General features: G+C 42.0%; 1 protein-coding gene across 2 annotated transcripts in view; it reads right to left on the reverse strand.

Annotated features, from left to right (window-relative positions):
• GARNL3 (GTPase activating Rap/RanGAP domain-like 3) overlaps positions 1-22,376 on the reverse strand; it is a 177,348-nt gene that overhangs the window by 102,338 nt on the left and 52,634 nt on the right. For both annotated transcript variants that reach the window (XM_011931358.1, XM_011931359.1), the window contains one exon: positions 6,209-6,283. In XM_011931358.1, coding sequence (XP_011786748.1) covers positions 6,209-6,283 — 75 coding nt within the window. The remainder of the gene's footprint in view (positions 1-6,208; positions 6,284-22,376) is intronic.

Raw genomic sequence — 22,376 nt, forward strand, 5'->3', positions numbered from 1 at the left:
AAAAAAAAAAAAGAAAAAGAAAATACTGTAGACAAGTGAATTATGTTCAATAAAAAGACCTTTCTAGCAATTAGAGAGTCTGAAAAATGGAATTAACTGCTTTAGGGGTGTGGTATAATGGGAATACGTATTTGGTCTTTGTTGCTGGTTCCTAGCACAGAGCTCCTGAGTGATAAGGGTGACAGGAGCATCTTTTGTTCTAAGGAGGGGACTCTCAGGGGGTTCCTAGATATCTGCAGGATTGTGGGTGGCTGCCAGAAAGACTAAGCCTTGATTAGAAACTTGGAACTTTCAGCCCCATACCCCAACCTCCAGGATGAGAGAGGGTTTGAAGATTGAGCCAGTCATCCATGGCCAATGATTTAATTAATCATGCCTACCTGGCCAGGTATGGTGGCTCATGCCTGTAATCCCAGCATTTTGGGAGGCTGAGGTGGGTGGATCACCTGAGGTCAGGAGTTTGAGACCAGCCTGGCCAACATGGTGAAACCCTGTCTCTACTAAAAATATAAAAAGTATCTGGATGCAGTGGTGGGTGCCTGTAATCCTGGCTACTTGGGAGGCTGAGGCAGGAGAATCCCCTTTTTTTTTTTTTTTTCTGAGACAGAGTCTTGCTCAGTCACTCAGGCTGGAGTACGGTGGCGCCATCTCGGCTCACTGCAAGCTCCGCCTCCCGGGTTCACACCAATCTCCTGCCTCAGCCTCCCAAGTAGCTGGGACTACAGGCACCCGCCACCTACGCCCGGCTAATTTTTTTGTATTTTTAATAGAGACGGGGTTTCACTGTGTTAGCCAGGATGGTCTCGATCTCCTGACCTCGTGATCCGCCCGTCTCGGCCTCCCAAAGTGCTGGGATTACAGGCGTGAGCCACCGCGCCCGGCCAGGAGAATCATTTGAACCCAGGAGGCGGAGGTTGCAGTGAGCCAAGGTCGTGCCATTGCACTCCAGCCTGGGTGACTAGAACAAAACTCCATCTCAAAAAAAAAAAAAAAAAAAATCATGACTACCTGATGAAATCTCTGTACAAACCCCTAAATCATGGGGCTTAGGGAGCTTCCATGTTGGGGAACATATTGCAGTACTGAAAATATGGATACAACTGGAGAAGGTATGGAAGCTCCGTGCCACCACCCTCACACCATGACCTATGCATCTCTTCCATTTGGTTCTTCCTGAATTGTACTCTTTATAACAGACCAACCCCTGGTATTGGTCCATAGCCTCTTAGGAACTGGGCTACACAGCCAGAGGTGAGTTGTGGGTGAGCAAAGCTTCATCTATATTTGCAGCCACTCCCCATTGCTTATATTACCACCTGAGCTCCGCCTCCTGTGAGATCAGCAGCAGCATTAGATTCTCGCAGAAGCATGAACCCTGTTGTGAAATGCATATGCAAGGGATCTAGGTTGTGTGCTCCTTATGAGAATCCAATGCCTGATGATTTGTCACCGTCTCCTATAGCTCCCAGATGGAACCATCTAGTTGCAGGAAAACAAGCTCAGGTCTCCCACTGATTCTACATGATGGTGAATTGTATAATTATTTCATTACATATTACAATGTAATAATAATAGAAGTAAAGTGCACAATAAGCGTAATGTGCTTGAATCATCCCGAAACTATCTCCCAGTACCTAGTCCATGGAAAAACTGTCTTCCACAAAACTGATCCCTGGTGCCAAAAAGGTTGGGGACTGCTGCTTTATAATATATGAGTAATAGTAAAAAAAAGTGCTTTTATGAATTCTGTGAGTGATTTTAGGGAGTTATGGAAGCTGAGGAGGAGGCTGTGGTAACGGCTACCTGACTTTGTAGCCAAGTTGGTCAGAAATGTGGAATGTAGGTAACCTGAAGACCCAATGCTTGTGACTGGCTTCTGAAATGAGGACAGTCTTGTGGGACTGAGCCCTTAAACCTGTGGAGTCTGACACTAACTCCAGGTAGTTGGTGTGAGAATTGAATTGTAGGACACTCAGTTGGTGTCAGAATTAACTGGTGTCAGGAGGAAAAAAATCCTATCAAGGAGGTATCTTCCTGCTGGAGATATACTCAAGCAGGAAGAGATCAGCTGACTGCTGGCAAAGCTGATGTAGGAACTCATGCACTGGAAAGCGGATTGGCCCAGATGAACTCTAAGGCAGGAAAGAATGGTCCATTCTGATGGATGCCAATCTGCAAACTGTTTACTAGCCCATGACAAGGTATACAAGAAACCTTTATAGTGTTCTGACATGCCTGTGGCATCAAAGTACATGCTCAGTGGATTCATCTCATGAAACAGTCCAGACCAGTCTGGATGATATCCAATTCCTTGATGAGTTGCATAAGGTAGGACCACATATTTAATTTCCTGCAACTGACCGGAAATTAAAAAGACAGTCTGAGAAGCACTGCTCAGAGGCTCAGCCTCATTGGCTGTCGCTGGTAAGGGCTTTCTGACGACCCCATCTTAACTAGGGCTCTTCCAATTTCTTTGCACTATGGTCCTCTGTTTTTGCCACAGCAGTTACAAAAATTTGCAATCCTTCTATGTGTTTCTATTGGTTACTGATGGCTCTCCCTGCCACCTGCAGGTCCCTAGGAGCAGGGACCTCAGCAGGCTTATTCAATCCTGCATCCAGGGCTCAGCCTGTCTGGCACTAGGAAATGACCCTATGAATGCCAGCTGAATGAATGTTTTGTCATATTATATGAAAAGCACTCCCGATATAACTTATTTTTTGGTAATGGCAGGCTAGATTATTCAGATCTACCCCTCCCACTGAAAAAACTAAAAGTACTAGAAGAATATTAAAATCATCTCCTTGAAAGCACTGGAGGCCGGGCGCAGCAGCTCATGCCTGTAATTGCAGCACGTCGGCAGGCCAAGACTGGTAGATCATGAGGTCAGGAGTTCGAGACCAGCCTAGCCAACATGATGAAATCCTGTCTCTACTAAAAATACACAAATAAGCCGGGCATGGTGGCACGCACCTGTAATCCCAGCTACTCGGGAGGCTGAGGCAGAAGAATTGCTTGAATCCAGGAGGCGGAGGTTGCAGTGAGCTGAGATAGTGTCACTGCACTCCAGCCTAGGTGACAGAGCAAGATTCTGTCTTGGGGGGTAAAAAAAAGCACTGGAGTGCTTACCAAATAGTAAGAATTGCCAACTAAAACTGAAAGGCAAGTGGGAACCTAGAGAGGTAAATGCATCATGAAAGTCTTTTTTGGCTTGAGGATGTTTGTCAATCCCAGCAAAATTGAATTTGGGTTTTGGTGACCTCGTGGGGGACAAAGACTCAAATCCCAAGACCCACTGGGGTAGGCAAGTCCAATAGGAGCCCAGCCCCACATTACGCTAGGATCCCAAAGGGCTACACACTCAAGGAAGAGGGAATCAGAAGAAACCACCTCTACCACCAAAAACTACAAGGAAGTTGTGACAGCACCGAGCAGAGCTGAGCCGGGGAGCGGCTCTGAGGTGTGGTGGCCACACGCCAGCTTTCACATATATCTGCAGCTGTAATAGAGCTGAGCGGGGGAGCATCTCTGAGGTGTGGTAATCTGCAGCACTTGGGTAGTTTAAAAGGTCTCAAACTGGGTATTTGGTTTAAAGTTATCTGGTAAAAGCAAACATAAGTCCTCCCTACCAAAAAGCAACTCATCTTAGGCCTCATATTATTCCAAAAAAGTAATATTCAGGAATAACAAATAGTACACAATCAGGCAGCCTAGCACACAGAGAAGCACATGACATGAGGAGCACAGGCCAGAGGAAAACAACTAAACAACAGCCACAAAAACTTCACATATTGGAATTCTCAGTCGCAGATGATAAAACCATTACACTACGTTTAAAGAAATAAAAGACAAATTTGACATTATCTCAAGGGAACAGTAAACTATAAAAAGTGACCAAGCAACCTCGGATTAGGCAACGGTTTCTCGGACATAACAACAAAAGTGCAAGCAATGAAAGAAAAAAAACAGACAAACTAGACATGATCTAATCTTAAAGCTTTTGTGCTTCCAAGGACACAGCCAAGAAAGTGGAAAGATAAAAACACAGAATGGAAGAAAATTTTTACAAATCATGTATCTGATAAGTGTCTAATTATCCAGACTATATAAAAAACTCTTACAATTGAATAATAAAAGCGCAAATAACCCCAAAACAAAATTTGCAACTTGTTTGTTCATAGGTTTGAGAATTTTTAAGCAACTACAAATAGTGAGTCCTTTACTGCACTAACAGCTTTAACTAATTCAGAGCAAGCCAGCTGTTTTTTTCCCTCTGGAAGTCAAGTGCCCATAAGGTCTTTTATCAGGCTAGGAAGTACCATTGGCCAGAAACTTTTAACTGAAGACCATCAATACAAAATAGCCAAGGTGCTCCAATGGAGCATCATGCTCAGTAGTTCTGGTGGAAATAAAACCTAAAAATGTATTTGATCCTTGATATTGTATTTCCAGAGAAGCAGTCTGAGATAGGACTGTGTTTTGAACACAACAGACTGCAATGATTTGTGAAATCAGTAACTCCCTAAATTGTTCCCAAGATGTTGACTGAACTGCCCAAGGCCACACTGCTGGTGAGTTGTAGGGCCATGATTCGAACCTGGGAAGACTGACTCTTAAGCCACTCCTGATCACGGCCTAAGCACAGGTCATTTCTAACCCCTGACTGGGTCCCAGAACCTATCCTCTGGTGTACAGCAGGGCCAGCTGAGCAGTGTTTGACTGCCAAGTGTATGGTGATTACAGGATCACATGAAGGCCCCACTGATGTCTTTCCTGGGAGGTGTGTATTTCCTCCAGACACTGGACGCGGAGAGGCTGGAGCTGTGCTTACATAGGGTGGCAAAGTCCAGTTTGGTCTGTCCATTTCAGGATGGGCTGAAGTTCTGTAAAATTTTGGTAACAGAAAGATGTCTCAAGGTATACAGCCTCCATGGGCTCTCAAAGTAGAAACTCAGCATGGTGACTGCTAGCTTTCCAAGCACTGGAGAGCAAGAACTCAATGCCTCTGTGCCTGGCTTAGCTCCTGAGAACCCTTGGCTGCCTCTGCTTGTGATGGTGAGGCTATCTAGTCCCAGGGGCCAGGCCATTTGGGGAGGGCTGTTTCTAAGGTTCAGAAGCAAAATTTTCCATGAGTTCCTTCTTCTATGTGGGTCAGCCGACATCATTCTGGACAAGAAGTATGTGGGTACCTATTCAGGGGTATTCAGCCCCAACTTGGCTAACATGTCAATGGCAAGGGTCAGGTGAATGTATATGGCTAAGGCCAAGGGTGAAAATGAGCAATCACTTCCCAATGTTGTGGGCTTTCAAGTGAAATTCGTAGCTCTTCACCAAGAATTTGCATTAGGAGGTGGTCAGGAGAAAACTGGCAATGTGGCAGTGATGACAATAACAATAACCATCAATAGCATCACAACTAGCACTTCTGAATGCTTACTATGTGCCAGGCATAGTGCTAGGAGTTTTACAAGCATAGCGCACCGAATTCTTGCAATAATCTTGAGACAGTTTCTAATTTACAGATGAAAAAAACTGAGGCTTAGGGAGGCTGGGGTCCTTGCCCAGGGTCAGGGTCGGGCAGCTAGAGCTATGATGAGCTACTGTGCAAAAAGGCAGCAGAGAAGAAAAAGGTTGGAGAGTTTTTGCCATACTCTGCAGTTTAAAGGGTAGACCCCCGTGGGATAGAGATGGTAGTGGCAGTTTTAAAGAAAAAAAAAAAAAAAAAGGCAAGGAGAGTGTCTGTGGCCTGCAGCAAGGAAGACTGAGAACCCAGAAAGTGGGTGTGGCCCAAGGAGCGGTAGGCAGTACCAGCCTCTTTTCCTGATGACATTTTGTCATTGCAGTAATTTTTGGCATCTCCCTCCTGGATCCTGGCACTGCTCGGAGGTCCGTGCCAAGCTGATCAGCCTGGCAGAGGAAGTACTGGGACTCGGGGCCATTCACAGAGGGCGGTAGAATTGTCTCTGGCCCCACTGCTGGCAGAACAACTTCCTGTGTCTACCTGGTTTTAACATAGATCTTTTAAAGGGTATGTGTCACCCTATGAATAGCACCTTCCATGCCAGAATACTGACATTTCCCTTCCATTGGCTTCAAGCACAGCTCTGAAAAGCTCTATTTACCTCCTCCAGAACTCTTTCACTGCTATATCCCAGGCATTGCAATCATGTGCTTGGTGGCATTACAGGAAGTGGGGAGGCTTCCTTACCTCATCTGAAGAACCATTTTCCACTCTGAATCTTCCAGCTCTTTGGATGGCTCCATCAGCATCACTGGAAATAAGCTAGGGAGGAAAAAGCATTCAATTAGGTAGTATTTACAATGTCTATCTGTATGTAGCTATCCTATAAGTAAGCCACATCTAAGGACACAGGCTGGAGTGCCCAGCCTAGAAGCTAACAGTTTTTTTAAAGCTCTATCAGCCAGGTACTCATACAGTTGGCTCCCACTGTCCTTGGGAACCCCAGAGTAACAATGGCTAACCTGCAAGAATGGCAAACAAGAGCATCACATTTAAATTTGAACACATTCCAATACTGATGCTCCCAGCAAAAACAATCTTAATACACACCACATGTGGACAAGTGGCAGTTCACAGATGGCAAGACCGAAAGCCAGCTCTCAAGTTCAGCCGCCTTCACAGGAAAGCCTGAAGAACAATTAGTGGCTGGCAAGAACTCAAGGCTCTACTACCACCAGAGAAAGCGCCTGTGCTTCATTCAGTTTTAAACAGTTTCCAAAAGGCCAATTAGTCCCTCCTCAGGCAGACAGACTGTGTTTTAGCTCTGGCAAGGTGATGCTTGCAAATAGACAGCCTCCAAGGGGTCTGATGTTCGAAAGAGGTGAGTGAACAGACGGGGGCTTGGCACTTGAGTCCTAAAATTCCTGACTCAAGATTTAACTTATTTTCTCCTTCTAGATTTTCTCAGTAGTGACTCGGGAAAACAACACATCTTTTTTTAGCCTTTAAATCTATCCACAATTTGCAACAAAGATCTGCCAACAGCAGACTCACCAGAACGCACCTGCCCTGAGGGGCACTTCTCACCTCTCTAACTCAGGGCTTGCTCAGCAAAACAGAAATGTTATTTCTCAGGAAAGATGGTTACCTCATATTTTCACTAGTGCTTAAGAGATACGATGGTATAAAAATTAATAGAAAAATTTTAGGGAAAAACTCCAATGAATTTTCTCAAGGAAAATTATTTAAAAGAGATTGATAAATTTTTCCTATGATAAATATAAAAACAGTATCTGGTATTTGTTGAAGGCCATGCATTCTTTTGCTCTTAATATGTATTATCTCATTTAATTCTCATAACAACACAAGGTAGGCATTATTATTATTCTTATTTACGAACGAGGAAACTGAGGCAGAGAAGGGTAAAACAACGGGCTACAGTCACTTAACTAGTTAGTACGGGTAGAACTGGGATGTGAACAGAGGCAGCCAGACCCCAGAAGCCCACTGTCCTCATCTAACCACCACCCTCCCTAACCATCCTCCAGAAAATGTCCGTGATTAGGTTCAGTTTTTATATCTCCTCTTTCTCCTGCAAAATAATTTCTAAAAGCAAATGTTTGGATGACATCAGATCATTACACTATCGCTAAACTGAGGATGAACCCAAGAGGCTGTGTAGTCATGAATTTCACCTTGTCCAAACAGAAGTCTAGCCTTTGCCCTCAAATTCTGGGAGGTGATCTCTAAGACCTGGGAATGACCTGCGTTAGTGTCTGATTACTTAGGGGCTCTGAGTCACACTGATTTATAGTGAGGGCTTTGGGTCACACAGTATCAGCTCTACCTCCAGAGGGGCTGAAGGCTCAGGTCGGCCATGTGGGTGGTCAGCCACAGCTACGGGATCAAGCCCTGCTAAAAACTCTGCATACCACAACTCAGGTGAGGTTCTTTGATGAGCAACATTCCACTTTGTGCTGATGTTGTCACACATCATTGCCAGAAGGAGTTAATGCTGTCTACAACTCCATCAGGGGTGGACAATGGGAAGCTCTGCCATGGAACTCTTCTGAACTCTGTCCCATGCATCTCTTCCCTTGGCTGATTTTAATGTGTATCCTTTTGTTGCAATAAACCATAAATGAGCTTAACAGCTTTTAGTGAATTCTGTGAGTCCTTCTAGCAAACTACCAAACCTGAGAGTGGTCTTGGGGACTCCTGAACGCTGCAGTAGTTGGTGTCAGAAGTGAGAGTAATCTGGTGGACTTTCTCTAACTTTACAGAGGCCAATTTTAAAGTACAAGAGAAAGACAAATTTAGATATCATAGGATCACTGCCATTTTCACAGGGGAAGTATAGACGATTCAGCATCCACAGCTTCTTTGTGGGTTTCTACTCACTGTTAAAATAGAAGGAAAAGTAAGTAGATTTCAGGTAGAGTACTATTGGTATAGGCTGCCTTAAGGGCTTTGGGAGAAGCATTCTGAGATGACATCTGGACTTGGCAAGAAAAGAGCACTATGATCAATTAATAATGTCTGACATAGGTCTATAGAGATGTGAAACACACCCTCCCCTTACTTGTTACCCCTAAAATAGAGGTTGCTAGAGATAGTCCTGACTATAACTGGTCTCATCTAGGAGTCGAAGGCTTGAGAGAAGAGCTGATAGTCATTCATTCATACAAAAACATATATTAAACATCATAAAAACACTATATTTTAGACACAGGCATAGGCAATAATGCTCTTTTTCATTTGTTGAGTTTAGAACAAGAAGCATATTGCTTGTCTTGCTTAAAAAGTTCAAGAAAAAAAGGAAGAACAAATTTAACGATTTGATGGTAAAAAGAAATGTAGCTCCTTCTGAACTCATGAAATCCATAAAGACAGAGCTTCATTCAAGTCACCATCATCTGTCACCTGGATGACCACAACCACCTCCTACTGAGTCTAGACACCCATCTACCACTGCTCCTCTCCAAGCAGCTCCTCACACGGAAGCCTGCAGCCGGGTGATTATGCAAACTACAAATATGACTGTGTGCCACAATCCCACCTCTATTCCAGCACCCTCACTTCTTCCCACCAGAGGACACATGCTTGGGACTTCCTGGCTTGGAAGGCCCTCCTTTCTCACCTTCCCCTAAACAACTCTACTACTCATCCTTCAGTTCCACCAAAGTCCCCCTCCTTCTATATACCTTCCCTGACCCACTGCCCAGGAAGATGACCCTGTTGTCAGTTCTGGGGACACTCTGCAGAGTTGTGATTGACATTTCTCTGTGTGATTACTTGGTTCACACCTGTCTTTCCTCAGGCGCTCTCTCTGTTCTCCAGCAAACTTCAAAAAGACAGCAACTACATTTATTTGTTCTCACCACTGCATCTCCAGAGCTAAGCACACCATCTGACATAGTATCCATCTCATTAAATATTCATAAATAAGAAATATGTGAATAGATGAATGCCAAATTTCTATTGCAAATGGCCAAAGAGATATAAAAACAGGGGTAAGACCTATGCTGGCCCTGGAAACCAGAGAAAGTTCATTAATCATGCAAGAAATGTCAAAGGAATTCTACCAGCTCTATCATGAAGGAAAGGCCAAAGTGAAGGGCAGGCCAATGACTGGAAGCACCACAGGCTGGGGAAAGTCGGTTGGCCAGTAACTTAATCAAATCATGCAGGTTCACACCAACACCCTGAGCTCATGCTGGCAGGACCTGCCTGAGGGGAGGGTGGGTGGGAGGGCAGTAGGTGGGCAGGAGATCCTACTGGTCACACTCAGGGCCAGCACAGAGTGGCAGTCTCAGTGGCCCCCACCCTGGCTGGGTCACATAGCTTGCTAACTAAAGCAGAGGGGGCTGTGGTGGCTGGAGCCTCATGAAGACCAGAACATCAGCTGCTGTGAAAGGAGAAAGTATTCCAGCACACTAGGGAATGAAAAAACTAACACTTCAGGAAAAAAATATTTTTAACACAGTAGAGAAGCTGACTGTCAGGTAGCTGTCTCTGTCCATTTTCTTTCTATTATCCTCACAAACCTTTGATCTGGCCAATAACAACTATAACAAATTTACATTTTCTTTTTTTGGGAGAAGATTTGGCTCAGGAATGACACAATCTCTATCAGAACCCATCTAAATGTCAAAACTGCACAACCTAGAAGCCCTCTCCCTCAATTCATCTAGATGGTACAGAGCTCCAGCTGCCACCAAAATCCACTCTCGCCGTTTGTCACAGTGCAGAATCGTAGCTGGACATAAAGCTAGACTCCATTGCCCTAGAGGTGGCCATTTGACTGAATTAGCTCCACTTGAAGGTGGGCCAAAGCTCACCTGGGTACGTTTATGGACCCAGGCCCTTTGGGAGAGGGGAGGTACCTCTTCTACGCACTTTTCCCTTCTCCACTGGCTAGAACCCCAGTGACCAGAGGGATCCTGGAAATTCATGTTGAAGACAGCAGATTTTTCTTGAGCCTGAATGTGTGGTGCAGACCCACCACCCACTTAGAATTCCTGGCTGCATATGAGAGAGAAATAAACTTATTGTTTTTTACCACATTGTGACATTCTAAGCCAACTAATATCCCCAATAAGGAAGAATCAAGAGAATAATCACTGATCCTATGATAGGTTCATAATATAAAATGTAAAAAGTGACCTGAAATATCAGAGAAAATGTTCTATGAAACAGATTTACTACAAAAAGTACAAGAACTTTTTGAAAATTTCTAATTATGGTAATTGGGAGCATATTGGATCTACGAAAATGGAACAATCTATAATCAGCTTTCAGATGAAAAGTGTAATTACTGAATTTCAAAATGTAGTGACCGTGGTGAACCAAAAACTAGATACTGAGAAGAAAATGCCCCTAAAGAGTAAATAAGAATATCAGTTTGAGATAAATAGAGGAAAATGATTATGAAAAACAGAGAACATATCTGGGAGAAAGTGCAAAGAATGGACTGGGGGGTTATGAAAGTGGTCCTTGGGCAGAGAACAGAACACAGGAATAAGCAAGTTATCTCCTACACTAACCACCCCCTCTAGCAAGGTTCTTTACTAATGAGTGGGGCCAAAACTAAAGGAGAGCTACTAGTGAAGGCAGATCAGCCTACATGGTGTGGAAAGAAAGAAGACAGCAAGGCAGTCTGAGATCTTACCCCTCCAGAGCCAGCAAAGAGGAGGGAGTTGTTCAGGTCTCCTCTCACAGTGGAATGCATCCAGCGCTTTGTTATTCTTCTGGGAGAAGGGTCCAGAAAAGAGACCTTTTGCATGTGTGCTCAGACCTTTGTAAATATAGCTCTGTCTACCCAGGAGTTTAGTAATTAGTAACATGTTTTCTAATCTGATCAATCCAGATCTGTACTCCTGAAGGGTGGAGTGAGAGGGAGGGATACAATGAGAAAGTGGATAAAGAGGAGCCTGGAACTCCTCCTAAAGGTAAATAGAACAGCACAGATGTTTAATAAATATGAATTGGTTACATTTCCCTACTAAAACAAAAAAGACTTGATTGGTAACATAAATGAAATATATTAAATACAAGAAAGCAATCATGAAAAAGAAAGGCAAAATAAAAAAATTCTAAGCAAATTAGGACAAAAAGAAAGTAAGGGAATAATAAAACCATAAAGTAAGGCCGGGCGCGGTGGCTCAAGCCTGTAATCCCAGCACTTTGGGAGGCCGAGACGGGCGCATCACGAGGTCAGGAGATCGAGACCATCCTGGCTAACACAGTGAAACCCCGTCTCTACTAAAAAATACAAAAAACTAGCTGGGCGACGTGGTGGCGCCTGTAGTCCCAGCTACCCGGGAGGCTGAGGCAGGAGAATGGCGGGAACCCGGGAGGCGGAGCTTGCAGTGAGCTGAGATCGGGCCACAGCACTCCAGCCCGGGCGACAGAGCGAGACTCCGTCTCAAAAATAAAATAAAATAAAACCATAAAGTAGAACTTAGGAGAAAAAGACATCAAATAAAAAAAGTTATTTTATATGGATAATTAGAACCACCCATCTCCAAAATATAACTATAAACATTTATGTAATGAGTAACATAATTATAAAACAAAAACTATTATAACTAGAAAGAAGAGTTTACAAAATTATAGTTGTAATGGGAAATTTTAGTACCTTTCTCTCTGATAGGTCAAGGCAAAAACTAGTAAATATTTATAGAGGAATCAAATAATAAATTTAATAAACATGATTTAATAGACATATATTGACTGTATCAAGGTACAGAGAATACACACCTTTAAAAATATCTAGTTAACTTAAAAAAACCCGACCTAATATTGAAAAGAAAGAAAAGTGAGTTTCACTCTTGTTGCCAGTGGAATGGCGTGATCTCGACTCACTGCAACCTCTGCCTCCCGAGTAGCTGGGATTACAGGCATGCACCACCACGTCCAGCTAATTTTGTATTTTTAGTAGAGATGGGGTTTCTCCATGTTGGTCAGACTGGTCTCAAACTCCCGACCTCAGGTGATCCGCCCACCTTGGTCTCCCAAAGTGCCAAGGCATGCATCCGGCCCAGAAAAGCAAGAAAAAGGTCTACAGAACAATATAACATGAAAAACCTATAAATATTCTATAAAACTGTACAGGTCATTTTTAGCACAATGCAATTGAATAAGAAATTAGTTATCAAAAGGATTTTAAAAACTGAAAATCAGAAAACAAACATCTCAGTCTATTGTGCCTATTGTCCCAGCTACTTGGGAGGCTGAAGCAGGAGGATGGCTTGAGACCAGGAGTTAAGTGATATAGTGTGCATGATCACACCTATCAACAGCAACTGTACTCCAGCCTGGGCAACACAGTGAGATCCCATCTCTTTAAATATATGCATATATAAATAAATTTATGTATATCTACATATATAAATTCTTGAGTCAAATAGGAATAGTGAAATTAGATACTATTCAGACATGAACAACAATAAAAACAGTACATATCAAAACAGATAATGTGATAGGTGCTATATTTACAGAAAAATTCACATTTTCAATGCTTTTATTATTAAACAAAAAAGGATAAAAACAATGAACTAAGCATTAACCACTTGAAGATAAAAAAAAAAACAATGAAATAAACCCAGGGAAAGCAGGGGAAAGGAATCAATAAAAGATTCGAGCAGAAATTACAAAACTAGAAAGATAGTATAATTGACTAACATATCCAAGATATTCAAGGCAAGTCTGATTTTAAAAAGCAAAGAATAAAGACGAATACATATAGTGATAATAAAGAAAACAGAACCACTAAGAAGAAAGAGATTTCTAAAAGATTAAGAGAATGCTATATGAAACTATGCCAATATCATCAATAAGTTCAATGAAATCGAAAACTTTCCAGGAAAACATACACAATGAAAATTATTTTAAGAAAGAAATCTGAGTAGACCAAAATCTAGTTGCAAAACTGAAGATCTTGTCAGAATACTGCCCCACAAAGGCAGCCCTGGCCCAGAGTGTCTTCTGAGAAGGTGAAGGATCTGATGCTCCACACCAGAGCTACGCGAGAGCCACATGAGAGCCACACAGTCACAGAAAAGTGGGGCAGTTTCCTTTGAGAAGAGGCACCAGATCTTTTGCATTCATTTTGATGAATCCGTTTAGGAAAAGGGTATTAACATATATGTGTAACATCACTAATGCTAAGAAAAGAGGACAGGATTTTTTTTAACTTTATTTGGTCTTTCATCTCTGCTATGGTCATATACCAAATAATCAGATTCTGTGGAAGACTGTCCCTAGGAGGGAGAAAAAGGAAAAAAACACAAAAAACAAAAAAACAAATTAAATGATCATTTGGCTAGGATCTGCCAGACTGTGAGTGATTCCTTCTGAGTTCTTGCACTGTCCAATACTGTGGCCACCAGTCTTGTTTAAATTAAATTAAATTTTATTTTTTATTTTTTGAGACAGGGTCTTTCTCTGTCTCCCAAGCTGGAGTGTATGGCACAGTTATGGCTCACTGCAGCTTTGATCTCCTGGGCTCAAGCAATCTTCCTGCCTCAGCCTCCCAAGTAGCTGGGACCACAGGCACATGCCACCACACCTGGCTACTTTTTCATTTTTCGTAAAGACGTCTCGCTATGTTGGCCAGACTAGTCTCGAACTCTTAGTCTCAAGTGATCCTCCTGCTAAGGTCTCCCAAAGTGCTGGGATTACAGGCGTGAGCCACTGTGCCCAGCCTAGATTTAATTTTTTTTTTTTTTGAGACGGAGTCTCGCTCTGTTGCGGGGGCTGGAGTGCAGTCGCCGGATCTCAGCTCACTGCAAGCTCCGCCTCCCGGGTTTTAGGCCATTCTCCTGCCTCAGCCTCCAGAGTAGCTAGGACTACAGGCGCCCGCCACCTCGCCCGGCTAGATTTTTGTATTTTTTAGTAGAGACGGGGTTTCACCGTGTTAGCCAAGATGGTCTCGATCTCCTGACCTCGTGATCCGCCCGTCTCGGCCTCCCAAAGTGCTGGGATTACAGGCTTGAGCCACCGCGCCCGGCCTTTAATTTTAATTAAAATAAAAAACATTCAGTTCCTGAGTGCATTAGTCACATTTCAAGTGCTCAGTGGCTATGTGTGACTACTACACTGGACAGTACAGACAAAAATATTTCCATAATTCCAGAAAGTTCTATTCGACAGGGTTGTGACATGTTGGACATTCATGAAGCTCTGGGTGACCAGAATCAAATTGGTTTGCCATTCAGCTAGTTAAATAGTGAAAATTCATGTGACTTAACATCCTGAGTACAGGCCTTGGTCTAATCTCAGCAAAACTAACTGTTTCATTTAACACTGAACAGTGTTCAATATATTAGATGTTCTATCTCAGGAAAAAAAATAAGATCCAAGCAAGAATACTTGTTTGCAAAATTTAACAAATTAATTTTTTAAAAATAGAAGGCATAAAATGTTACTCATTAACTATAAATAAAAACATTATTAGTTTCAAATTGTAAGCAATTATTATTAAATGAGGATCTTTCTTAGATTAATACAAATATGTAATTTTTCAAAAACAAAAAGCACTTCCTCGTCTATTTCACTGCTTTGTTTCATTGGGCTGGTGCTTGTTTCCGTTCTAAATTAGTGCTGGGATTCCCTATGATCTCTGTTCAGTATGAACTGTGTACTTGGCATTCAGGTATATAAATCACAGGAACATTATTTTTACTGAGAAAAGAAACTAAAAAAGGTTATGTAAAGTACATCTTTAAGCATAATATGTAATATTTTCTCCTAGATCCCCTTTCTTTAAAATGAGTGGTTATGAGTATGGGTTTTGGGGTTCAACTGACCAGGTTCAAATCTCAGTTCCATACTTGTTAGCCACGTGACCTTGGGAAAATCACTTAATTTTTCCTCTCTAAATTTTAGTTTCCTTATGTCTAAAATGGGGACAGTGACTGTAACTACTTCTAGGCTTGTGGTGAGGATTTAATAATGTAAAATATATAATTAGCCTAGAATAGTACTTGGACATAAGTGCTCAATAAATGTTATGATGCTATTATATATATTATAGTAATATGATAGTGATTAATATAAAATGCTTTGATTAGCATGATTAAGCCACTTTAATGCTACATTTAAACTCTTGGAAGATCTGTTTAAATATTTGTCCATCTAGCAAACATTACTGAAACTATTTTTTTCAGGGCCTGTACTAACTGCTGGACAAAGATAAATCCAACATGATCCCTGCCCTAGAGGACTGCAAATCCCAGAGGGAGTGAGAGACACACATACATATAATCAGATAAATCACAATACAACCTGGTTAAATGCCATAACAACAGACAAAAGAACAGGGGACAGACACTGGAGAGACCAACTCTGCCTGGGGGAACTGGGGAAGGCTGCATTGCTATAATGCAATTTGTTCTGGAAGATGTAGAGGACCTTTGAGAAATGATTTCCAACATAAGCAGGTTTATTTAAACTGCAAATACTGGTCAAGAAAGCAGATCCATTTGACCCTGCACATGCAAATTACAGACAGACACAGACACATTCCTGACTTAGAAAGTACTACTATTCAGAAAGGAAGAAAGAAAAGTTTAAATGTCTGCATCAAAAAGAGGGGTGAGAAAAGACATAAACATGGGTAGAATGAGCCATCCTCTCACTGCTGAGTGCTACCCTGGGGCCTGTCTCCTGGTCTCTTTTAGGCCACATCCGTGCCTGCAGGGAAAGGCAAGGGAGAAGGAGCCAGGGTGGCGACCAGAGTAGGGAGAAGGAGTGTTTTTTTTCCTCCTCCTCCCACTCTTCACCTTGATCCTATTCTGCCTGTGCCGGGGGACAGGGAGATCTGGGTGACTGGGCAGCTGCGCAGCTGGGGTGCTGAGAGCACCAAGGCGCATATAGAACCAACCAGGTTGGTAAGCAGACTGCCCAGCCAGAAGGATAAACGGTGGCTGGATGAGAGCCACCAAGGCCCTGGATCTGGACTCAGACTTTTCTTACCATCCTTGTCCCTGGCCCCTGTCCTCAGCAAACTCAACACCCATCACTATGATTGATCTGACAACCTGAGCTCGTGTTCTTCTGCCTTTTCAAATCGAATACCTCCCAACTCCATGGCTCTGCCACCCATTCCTAACTCCAACAGCATCCTCTCCTTCCCACTGGCACAGCTGTGGCATCACAGGACCTACCTCATAACCCACTTGGGCTCCTTTTGGCACGGGTTCTATCCGGGAATCTGTGGTTAATCAGGCTGCACTTACCACCCCACAGATCTTGCATGCTGCTCATTCCTCCTCATGCCACCAAGTCAAGTCACTCGCTCACCCTCTGCCAACTGAACTCTCACTCTTCTTCTGTGTTCAAAGAAGAGTTCCCATTTGACCAGGCCTACAACGTGCTCATGCTATTTGACTACAGCTAGATCCTCACCACCATCCAATCTTTTGATCCATTATTTTTTTACTTCCCATCACATCACACCCTCCACCTTATCTGTCACAGGTTTCCACTGCAGAAACACCCTTTCTCCTAACAGATGACGTTTCTGCTATTTTACTGAGAAACGTGAGGCAATTCAGGATGAGCACTGTCATGTAGCCTTCCAGCTCAAAATATACCTGTCTTGGCTTCCTAATTAAAATCATATCTGAACAGTAGTTCCTGATACTCCACTTCCCGGTAAAAGACTTGTGAAAATTCACCACAAATTATGACAACTCCTTTGAATATTAAGAAGGAATGATTGGCAATCCTATGTCCAAAATATCAGGACATTTTCTACTTACTATTTGGCCAATGGAGAAGAATCAAGAAACATATTTGGTGACTGGCTTTGTTGCCTGGAACAGAACAAATCTGTGATAATTATGGAAGGTTGGAAGGCACTTTAATCTTCCCCACACCATCTCATTTTAGCTAAGAGACACTGGGTCTTTCAGAAGAGTAAGAATAAAACACTAGGAATCATCTTTTTACTGCATGGGCACTGCATTTTGAGGTAGCCTCACTCGTACAAGCACCTCTTTTTCAAGACAAGAAAACACTGGGCAAGAAGGAGGGAGGGAGAGCGAGTCCATCTTAAGAGAATGCAGTTCTCATAAACCAAGTGTCCCAGGTAGGGAGCGAGACATGGAGAGTCCTGAAGGCAGAGTATCCTGGGGAGTTCAGTTTCCCCAACATGCCAAGGGGCTGGGGGACATTTAACCTCTTCACAATCTGCATCTTGTTTTTTGATCTAGAAAGCTGGCATTTTATCAAGCTTATATAAAGAGCTAAGCAAACATTACTTCAATACGCCTCTTTTAACCAGACTGCTACTGGTAGTTCCTAAGCCCCTGTCATGTATAAATTCTAGAGCCACTGGTTCAGAGCAGCAAAAAGCCAAGCACAGGAGAACATCCTATCTCACTCCAGCAGAGGTTTATAAGATAAACACCAACTAGACCCTGGAAATTGACCAAGGAACTTTGTATAATCTCCAGCCATCCAGTTGTTTGCTCAGAGAAGCTACAGTCCCAAATGAACAACGACAGCTGAGAGCCAGTTATACATTCCGAATGTTGCAAAACAGAAGGTCTGAATAGCGCTTTGTTTTTGTTTGAAGTAAAACAAAAACGAAAACAAACAAAAAAAAATGGGGGCTATGAAAAAATGCTACACATAATCCTGAAAACTAAAAGAGGGAAGCATAGCTCTAACCATCTTTACTATGAAACCAAAATAAAATTTTAGAATAGCCATTGCTGTCCTCAGGGAGACAGAAGACATGAGCTCTTTGCAATAGTGTAGAAACCTTGTGCAAGTGGGTGAGATAAAAGAGGATGAAAAAATGCAAATGTAGGATTAAAATCTTCACTGGAGGAGGAAAACAAAATGTTAATTTGAGGGAACTAAAACAGTAATATCTCCATCATTTTAGATGCTGATTATAGAATGGAAAGGAACAAAACAAAATGAAAATAAAAAGAAAGAAAAGACAGTCACGGAGGACAGAGAAAAAGGTCTTTACTGTTTTAGGGGAAAAAATAAACAATAATCAAAGATACAATGGAAGAAAACATTCATCCTTGATTAAACGACTGGGTCTAAGAATCCCAGAGGTGCAATGTTTTAAGGAAAATTAATGAAAATAGAAAGGTGCAGAGAAATTATGGGAAACATGTAAAAAATGAAAGATGAGATGAAAAAAAAATGTAAGAAAAACCCAGCCAGGAAAGGTCATGTGAAACTTTCTGAAACATTTCTTTCTGAAATTGAATTGGAACTGGCTCAGATTTCTCTTCAGAACACTAAAGGGCAAAAGGTAACTGTACTGGTTGAAGTGTCCCCACCAAATTCAGGTCCACCTGGAACCTCAGAATATGACCTTATTTGCAAATGGGGACTTTGCAGATGTAATTTGTTGATATAAGGTCCTACTGGATTCCGGTAGGACTTAAATCCATGACCGATGTCTTTATAAGACAGAAAGAGAGGGTCATTCAGATACAGAGACACAGAGAGAAGGTGATGTGATAACGGAGGCAGAGACTGGAGTGATGCAGTTACATGCCAAAGGGGGCTAAGGATTGCTGCAACCCCAGAAACTAGAAGGGGCAAGGAAGGATTCTTCCCCAGGGCCCTCAGAGGGAAGATGGCCCTGCTACATCTTCATTTTGAACTTCTAGCCTCCAGAACTGTAAGAGAATAGACTTCTGTTGTCTTAAGTGACCCAGCCACCAGTTTGTGATAAACACTTACAGCAGGCCTAGGAAACGAACACAATAACAGTTTAAAATTTGTGAAGTTTTAAAGGAAAAAGGTGATGACTCAGACACTTAAAAGCAGGTAAAGTTGTTCTTGTGAAAGCTATGAATCAGAGACATGCTCAGATATGTAATGATTAAGAAAAGATACCCTCATGTACAGCCTTAAAAACTTACCTGAAACTCCAGGACAAGGACACCTGCAACCATTGCTATTTATGATTGCTTTGGAGGTCACAGCCAATGCAATTACACGTGAAAAAGAAAAAAGAGATTTGGATATAAGGAGATGAAGTCATTTACGGAAGACAACTTTATGCCTAAAAAGACTATACTTTGTTTTTAAGTAAAGAAGCCCAGTAAAATACATAAACCCATTTTGTATACAAATTTAATTACTAAATCAATGTGTACTAAATCTTAATAGTGATTATTTGTAGGATTACATATGAATTTAATTTTCTTCTCTGTGCTTTTCAGTATATTTCAAATTTTCTATAATGACTATGTATTCCTTTCATAATCAGAAAAATATATTAAAAAGTATATCAGCATCACATGCACATACACACACAAATACTATGAAGTAACATAAAAATTTAAGAAAAAAAGAATTTATTAGATAGATTTTTGGCAAAGCTGATCTTCTAGCTGATTTGTGGATGTCTGGCAATGAGCTAAGTACTGCTGGGGATACAATAAGAAAAGCACCAAAATCTCTGCCTATTAGGACAGGTAAGAAATGCCCACAAATAATGACAATGTAAAATATGGCAGGTACCATAGAGAAATGCAAACAATTGTAAGGTTCTATATAGTGAAAGATGACTTTCCCATAGGGGAATCAGGTAAGGCTGCATGGAAAAAATGAGACTCAACAGAGGCATACTTTAAGAGGGCATTCTAGAATGATGAAAAGGTATAAGGAAGTCTCAGGCCTGGGCAATGTTGGGTAAAGGCCCGTTTGCTGGATCATGGGCCACACGAGTTAAGTAAGGCTCAGAAATAGGTTGGAGCAAGACTTCAGAAAGCCTTGAATGTCAAGCTAAAGACTGCCTACTTTATTTCATAAGCAAAAAAGAGATGCTGAAGGTTTGCTGTTGTTATTACAGCAGGAATTTGTTTGTCTGAATGCATAAAGATGACGTTGCCAGAGCTGTACATTAGGGAAAGTACTCTTTACAGCATTAAGGAAATCAAAGCTCCCAGGATTAGGTTAATTACATCTGAGGACATGGACAAACTAGATGTAATCTTATCAAGAATTTGTTAAATTGAATTTTTGAGAAGTCAGGGAGAGCAAGAGAAAGTGCCAGAAGCTCAGGGAAAGAGGAAAAGATATCAATGTCACACAAAAGAAGGACTACATAGAAGCAAACATCCCTGTTCTTTTCTTACTTGTATTTCTTCAAGAGTCTAAATAAGAAACACATAAGGAATTAAAAGTCACTTTTAAAATGTAAGCTTGTAAAAAATGCACACTACTCAGCCCACTCCAGATATGCCAAATCAGAACATGGGTTTTAAACAAACTGCTCAACTGATTTTTATGCATAATCAAGTTTGAGGGGCACTGGAGCGGCCTGTAATAGCAGCAAGATCATGGATCTTTCAAGCAAATACAACCTATTGTGGATGGGGGTTGGGGGACACCCCCTACAACTTACCAGTTGTGTGACCTTGGACAAGTTAATTCACCTCTCTGAATCTCAGTGAACTCATCTGTAAGATGGGGATGATAACAGTACTCCCACCTCATTAGGTCATTGTGAAACGTAGTTTACACATGCAAAGCACTCAAAAGGCTGTCCAACACTGGCTGTACACAGTGACATGAATAAAGAGCAACTGGCCGTGAAAGCCATTGAGAATATAGAATAGAACCAATGGGATTTGGTAAGAGACCGGAACATGGCTATGTGCGATTTCCTGGTTTCTGGAATTAGCAACTGAAAGGAAGATGAGGCCATTCACTCAGCGGTTTGGCACAAGAGAGACAGGGTGAGTTCAGTGTGGGGCATGTTGCAGTTTAGTCGCCTGTGGGTCATCCCACGAGAGATTGCCAGTGGGCATTTAGGCAAATGGGCCCATGCATAGAAATCTGTGGATAGAAATCTGGACTCAATATATGGATCTGGGAGGCACCAGTTTTAAGACAGGGAAAGATTACTCAGAAAGAGCTTGTAGAGTAAGAACAGTGCCTGAGGCAGAACCTGGAAGAGCACCAACATTTAAGGGCCAGGCAAAAAAGAAGGGATCCAAAAAAAAAAAAAAAAAAGGCTGAGAACGTAAAGAAGGGAGGCAGGAGGAAAACCCGACAGTATGGAGATGTCAAGAGAGGCGAAAGTTTTAACAAGCCTGTAGAGTTGTGACGTAAGATAAAGACTGACCTGCAATCCCAGCCTTGCCTTGGGAGGCTAAGGTGGGAGGATCACTTGAGGCCAGGAGTCCAAGATTAGCCTGGATAACATAGTGAGACCCCATCTATACAATCAATCAATCAATTGAAAATGTTAAAAAAAAAAAAAGAAGGCAGAGTTAAGGAATGCCAACTGGATGTGGTAGCAAGGAGATCTTTGGTGACCTTGGCAAGAGCAGTTTCAGTGGAGTGCAAGGAAGGGAAGCATCAAACGGAGAAAGTAAGAAGGGAAACTGTGGAACCATTATGAGGAGCAAAAAGAGAATTTAGAGAATGGCTGAAATGTACTCCCAAAGTAATTAAAAGGCCTTCACATCTATTAGGCACACACAGTTTGAGATTATATTTTAAAAGACTGCAACACTATGATAACTACAATAGACCAATTAAAAAGTTGAGGCCAAAAAGCATACAATCCTTTTCTTACACATAAAAGAACCCAAAGTAACTACTTTAATTACATGGGTAAAATGTTCAACATAAAAATATTGCTTATAGCTCAACTAACAGTGGCAGTGTGACACCATGAGCCAGCCATTTATGGTAAGCCAATCATGGCAAGCTACGCTGGATTTTTTTGCATGACTTTCCCTAAATTTGATTAGTGAAATAAAAAGGAAGCAAATTTCAGAACCCATGGATGTTCCCCTCTTTAACAAACAGGGCCAAAAGCTGTTCTAACCTGTGGAATGGATATATGCCCTAAGAAAACAGAAACTTGCCCTGAGACAGGAGAAAGCTGAAAGACAAGGGTTCCATCTTAAGGGCA

This window comes from Colobus angolensis, unplaced genomic scaffold (assembly GCF_000951035.1).
Source record: "Colobus angolensis palliatus isolate OR3802 unplaced genomic scaffold, Cang.pa_1.0 Scaffold9, whole genome shotgun sequence".
Lineage (NCBI taxonomy): Eukaryota > Metazoa > Chordata > Mammalia > Primates > Cercopithecidae > Colobus > Colobus angolensis.